The 6,612-nt window shown below is 35.1% G+C and overlaps 1 protein-coding gene across 1 annotated transcript in view; it reads right to left on the bottom strand.

Moving 5' to 3' along the window:
- The window catches only part of LOC127865498 (uncharacterized), an 8,024-nt gene extending 1,747 nt beyond the window's left edge, over window positions 1-6,277 (bottom strand). Inside the window, exons 1-6 of the mRNA XM_052405349.1 lie at window positions 6,274-6,277; window positions 4,208-4,240; window positions 3,332-3,427; window positions 949-1,188; window positions 637-783; window positions 1-3 (exon numbers count right to left, since the gene is read on the bottom strand). The exon at window positions 1-3 is cut by the window's left edge and continues 348 nt beyond it. Of these exons, the coding sequence (XP_052261309.1) occupies window positions 1-3; window positions 637-783; window positions 949-1,188; window positions 3,332-3,427; window positions 4,208-4,240; window positions 6,274-6,277 (523 nt within the window). The remainder of the gene's footprint in view (window positions 4-636; window positions 784-948; window positions 1,189-3,331; window positions 3,428-4,207; window positions 4,241-6,273) is intronic.
- Between the last annotated feature and the right edge of the window lie 335 nt (window positions 6,278-6,612).

Raw genomic sequence — 6,612 nt, 5'->3', positions numbered from 1 at the left:
TGCCTGTAATACAAATGTATAGAATATACTTAAGGATATGTAAACAAATGCTTGTATCGATAAAATAGCGTGTTGTATTTTGCCTATTATTTTTTCGTGATTGTTAAGGTTGTTGACTAGACACACTAGTCACCATTACTGGTTGTGTTGCTAATGACTATAGTTTTGCAATAGTTTTTAACCATCATTTAATAGCTGGTTAAACAAACAAACAAACATTACACATGAACACCAATCATAAACAGTGTTTGACTATGTATGAACATTTTAGTAAACATGGGGATATTCATAAATGGATTATCTTAAAAGCTCTTTAATATTTAATATGTGTTTGTGATCTGTGTCCGCCCATCATTATGCCATTTTTGCTCGGACTAATTTTAACTGAAATAAAGAACACATACACTCACTTGCATTTTTCTATGTATCAAGGAATGCAACGAAATCCAATAGATTTTTATGTCAACTTCTTTTAACAGTTAAAATTCAAAAGGCTCATGGTCACGTGTTTGTTTGTTTTTCAATGTAAGTGTCCTTACACAGAAAACTACCTCATATGTTTTCGGTCCTTTCCCGTATATTACCCATGCAATCAACAACATTTGAAATAACACTATGAACAGGAATGTGAGTTACCATTTAAGCCATTGTTGCCGTTCATTCCAACATCAAACCCAATGCCGAGGTCAGGACTCAAACCGTTCATGCCGTTATTGCCGTTTAGACCGAAGTCTATGGTTGAGCTGATGTCAACATTTCGCCTCGGAGAGGCAGACCGCACGACTGGAACGGTAGCGGAATGCGCATTGATACATACCAGTGAAACACGATTTTGGAATTAAATATTAACGTCAACTTAAAGTTATATCTTAAGGTTCGTTTTTCTTTATTACGTTGTATATATTTAAAATAAAGGCGAAAATGAACAATTTATATTCAAATACCTACCTGAACCGGACTGTGTTTGGCTCGGAAAGGGGGCAAGCTCAACGCTGTTTGGAGACAACAGGCCGGGACCAGCTCCTCCAATTCCTGGACCCATACTATTGCCCATACCTCCACCAAATCCACCAACAAATACACCGCTCGGTCCGCGATTCGGTCTACCACCTTGACCACCTTGGCCTCGACCTTGAATCACCACCGTCTTCTTGTTTGGTACTGGCATTGGCACGGGTATGTGTTTAACTGCATAAACAACAAATAATGTCCCTTATATACTATTGATGGGTATCATCACTCTATAGGTTTAATTCACTATGCATGAACTAGTTTTGTTATTATAGTACAATAACTCACATTAAAGCACTATGTACAACATTAATTCGTTTTTCATAGCAACTTGTTTGCGATGTTCTTACCCGGGTATTGGTGCTGTCGAGGAGCTGGTTTGTGTACTGGAACTGGCACCGGTACTGACAATTATACATACACATATAATTATACAGACGTTATAAGAATGAGGAAACTGGCTATTTAAATATGATAACAATGACAATTTATTTACATGACAATACTTACGATGAAAATACGGATGTTTTACAATGAAAATACTAACGATGTAAATATGACATTACTGACGATGTTATTATGATAACCATGACGACATTACTATGATAATACTGACGAAGTAGATGTCAACACTACCAATGCTAATATGAGGAATAAATGCAGAAAATATCAAAATACTTAATATTTGAATATGACTTTAATGACGGCATTAATGTGATGATACCGACGAAGTAAATACGACGCAGAAAACTTATACTGACTATGTACATATGAAAAGATACTGTCGTAGTAAATATAACAATAGTGACGACGTAAATAATACGATACTAACGATGTAAATAAAACAAGGCTGTCAATGTTAATATGACAATACTGACGTTGCAAATTTGATAATACTGAACATGTTAATATGATACTGACGATGTAAATATATAATGAGCGATATTAATATTATAATACTGACGATGTAAATTAGATAGTAGTGATGATGTACGCATCATAACACGGACACACTTAATATAATAAAACCGACGATGTCAATTTGAAAATAATGGCGATGTAAATATGCCAAAGTTACGTTGTAAATATTATAACCTTAAGATGGTAGTAGTGATGATTTAAATATGACAACACTAACGATGTAAATATGATAATTTTCTTTCCTTATACTAACAGTTGGCATAAATAAGGATATTGTTTGCAAAGATCGTAAAATTTCAAGTACTAAACTGGATATTCTTTACAACCGATAGTGCTATTTCTGGTTCATTACGGGATACTGTTTTTACAATATACAGGCAATACATAGTATAATCTCTGGTACCAAACGAGATATTGTTTACAATAGATAGTGTTATATCTGGTGCTTAACGTATATTGTGTACAATGGATTGTGAAATCTCTGGTACAAATCGTTAAAACGGGATATTGAGAACAAGATGTAGCACAACCTCTTGTACAAAACGGGATATTGTCAAAAAAGATTTCGTCTAATATCTGGTACTAAACCTGAAAAAAGAAGCTTGAGCTTGATAAAACAGTTAACAAGAGCTATTACCAGCGGGGCAGATCTTGTAATTGTATGCAATAATATAACACAAGTATATTGATATGAAAACGACAATTTATCGCCATTTGGATATCGGATAGTGAATACATCATTCTTTAAAATTAAAAGAGGAGTATTATTTTTACCTTTGTGAAAAACTTTAACTGGCGTATAGACAGGCACCGGTACTGTAAATATATTGAACAAACAGGCTATTCAGTTCAAATCTTACTTCTTGTAACGTCCAAAATTACAACACAATTAGGGAAGTTGTACACGTTTATATCTTTTGAAGGACTGTTGTACATGTTGGGTAGGGAATGTAAACGCGCATTTAAAAAAGAGCATTTACAAAAGAAATGTTAGCCCACCTTTCTTGAAAATCGGTACATGCTGCACTATCGTCTTCACTTAAAACAATAAAGAATATATGTTATTCTTGCTATTTTGTTATATAAGTTTTAAGTAATAATGAGTGCTTTGTAGCCATCACTTATGGGGTTCTACTTACTTCATTTATAACCCATATATTTTTTATCAAACTTTTACCACGGCATAGGATAACAGTATTACGACAAAAAAATCTTATCAGGATGTAAATTTCATAAATGCAGATGCGACAATTGTGTAATACATTTACGATTCAACTGAGAGGACAAAGTAAAGCTACGTTATGGCCGATCAATTAATGCAAATGGTAATATAAACCATGAAGAGAACAGACATTCTTTAAAGCAGACTCTAAGGAAACTCTGTTGAAACGTGTGTTACCTTTAGGACCACCGTGACTGCCGTAACCTAGTTTATTCATGTAGTGTTTCGCAATCAAGTCTCCTTCGCCCCCGAATCCGCCCGGACCTCCATACCCTGATGTGAATTAACATGGAAAATAAGCGCACTGTTCTGTTTCTCATGTCGCGGGGATCCAAGCGACCATTGATTAATGATAACCATGATTAATTTATTAACACATGTATTTGGAAATCCTGAATAAATTCATCACTGTCCAATATCAGTATTAAGTATTAATTATTTATAAAGATGCGTGCATTAATGACGAAATTTAATTCAGTTATAAGAGAAACTATTGATTCGAAACTGAAACGATTATTTATAATACAAATGGTTTAAATTTGGAAAAAAAGAAATTGGGGATAAACATTGAAAAAAAAATCAATTTGTCTTAAGTGTATTTGAAATTATGAATACACATGCACATACAAGCATGTTTCCTTGTGTCATCTTAAAGATTAACAGGGAAAAATAAGCGTACTGCTGTAGTTGTTTAATCGATAACAATTGGGAAATGGGCTTGTTGCGTTTGTTTTCTTATGGATCACCATCTTATGAACTACGACTAGAAAATAAGAAAATTGTATTTCTAATTTTTTGACGCAATAATCGTGTTACGTTTTTAATTAAAAACATCTGGATTAATATGAATTATCAGACTGTGTTATTTTTGTGGTTTTCTATTGTTCGGAAAAAGAAACATGACATTTGTGTAAGAGGAATATGTTTTGTTATGTACATTGTTAACATCTTACTAATTATTATCCAGTTAATAAAGGTGAAACTTCAAGTTATAATATTGGTAATAAACCAAAGTAAATGTATGTTACATACGAATGTTTTACTTTAGCCTACCTTTTCCATGGGGTCCGTAACCATGGTGAGATACTGTAACACATAAAGGTATAATAATCGATTGATAATCAAGTCACTTGACAATCAACGCGCCTTATATGTATCACATAATTTATAGCTGCGAAATGTATGAACATACAATTAAATGCATCTTGTGTTAAAATAAAAAGAAGCTTCGTATTATTTGTAAATTCAGTTAGTTCCGACAGGGGGCATTTGTATTGCGTGCTTCTTTAAGTTCTATCATCGTGTTCATTCAGGACTGTCGGCAGTCGGATGGTCATACACTAAAGCAATTACCATACTTACATAACCGGATACTATTGAATGTTCGATAAATTGGTGGCTTTTACACCCAAATGCCGTTGTTTTATTTCAATACTATTTAATAAATCGATCCAATTCGGAACAGATAAAAATTCTCAAAATAGGCTAAAAATAGAGCGGTATCGAAATAACTGTGTTTCTGAATTACATATGCACAGATATACTCACCGAAAGTTGCTTCTGCAGTGTAAATTACTGAAACAGAAATAAACAAAATAGTTAAAAACAAAGTACCTGAGTTAGATCCAGAATATTATAAAAATGAAAAACTTTTTTAAGAGGTGTACTCGTTTCCTTAATCAATTAAATCAAATGTAGAATATGACACGTGTCTTATATTCTCATTTATATTGTTCAGTTGCATAACATGTACAAAAAGTATCATGATGTAGAATATGACAGGTGTATACAAAAAGTAAGACACAGGTCAGACACTAGTAACATTACCGGTTTAGTAAGGTGGCATAGAGGTGACATTCACTTCTCTTCTTTTTAATTGCTATCATCTTTTTTTCTATCTCGTGGACACGAGTTAGCTATGTCGTGGCCACGAGATAGAAAAAAGAGGAGTGCAAAACTAAATAAAAGCGGCGTACAATTAAAAAAAGAGCGCTGCTTCTCTTTTTTTTAATTGCTCTCCTCTTTTTATATCTAAAAGCGGCGTAAAATAAAAAAAAAGAGCGGTGCAGTAAATAAAGGCAGAGTCAATTAAACAAAAGAGGAGAGAATTTTCGCTATCTCGAGATCCCGAATTAGTCAGCCAATCAAATTTTGCGTAACATGTGTAAATATTCTGTACGCATATATATATATAGCTGGTCACTACTACTACTACAACAACTACTACTACTACTACGACAACTACTACTACTGCTTCTACTTCTACTACTACTACTACGACCGAGGGACGACTGATTGACGACCAACGGACGACCGATGTTTGGACGAGGGACGACCGACGGACGACGCCGGATGGACGACCGACGGACGACCGGAGGACGAACGATGGACGACCGCCGGACGCCGCCGGATGGACGACCGACAGACCATGACCTGAGGACGGACGATGGACGACCGATGGGCGACCGACAGACGACCGACTGACGACTGGACGACGAACGACGGACGACGACGACGACAACTACGACTTCTACGACGACGACGACTACTACTATTACTACTACTACTACTACTAGTAGTAGTTGTAGTAGAAGTATTAGTAGTAATAGTAACAGCAGCAACAACAACAACAGCAGCAGTAGTAGTAGCAGTAATAGTAGTACTTAAAGTAGAATGTTATGTTATATCAGAGCCTTGCTTTTGGGACGTTTTCTTTGGCTGATTAATTTGAGGGAACAAGATAGTATTTGATTGGCTGACTAACTCCCGGCCACGAGTTAGGTAAGTCGGGATCTCGAGATCTCGAAATTCTCTCCTCTTTTGTTTAATGCACTCTTTCTTTATTTACTGCACCGCTCTTGTTTTAATTGCACTCCTCTTTTATTTAGTTTTGCACTCCTCTTTTTTCTATCTCGTGGCCACGACATAGCTAACTCGAGATCCCGAGTTACTAAGTCGTGGCCACGAGATAGAAAAAGGAGGAGTGCAATTAAAAAAAAAAGAGGAGTGAAAGTCACCTCTATGCCACGTAGATTAGGGCTTTAAGCATTTTTTAAAATTTCAAAATGCAGTGTTTGCCCTTACAATCGCCAACATTTTTTTAATTAATTGAACTATACCCATGTTCGTGAATTTGCCAACACAATAACTGAATTTGCTTCATAATATAATGTAGTTACACATAGTAACCAATTAGCTCCTCGTATTAACTCACTCATCTTCCTGTTATTATTCTGTACATCTGACAAATTGAATGCATATTCACGATAACGACGAATAATTGATCATAAAAGTCAGTTATGATTAATTACGGGAGTAATCGTTTATGATCAAGAGTTAACGATTGTGAGTTATATATGTGCACAAGCTAGTCACAAAAAGTCCAGAAAACTGGTCACATTGTCTCTGCGGTTTGAGGAAAGAACACTCATGAACCTTGTTATGCGTCAATACCATTT

Source organism: Dreissena polymorpha, chromosome 2 (genome assembly GCF_020536995.1).
Source record: "Dreissena polymorpha isolate Duluth1 chromosome 2, UMN_Dpol_1.0, whole genome shotgun sequence".
Lineage (NCBI taxonomy): Eukaryota > Metazoa > Mollusca > Bivalvia > Myida > Dreissenidae > Dreissena > Dreissena polymorpha.
Note: the sequence above shows the minus strand (reverse complement) of the source record. Positions and strands in the feature narration are given on the sequence as shown.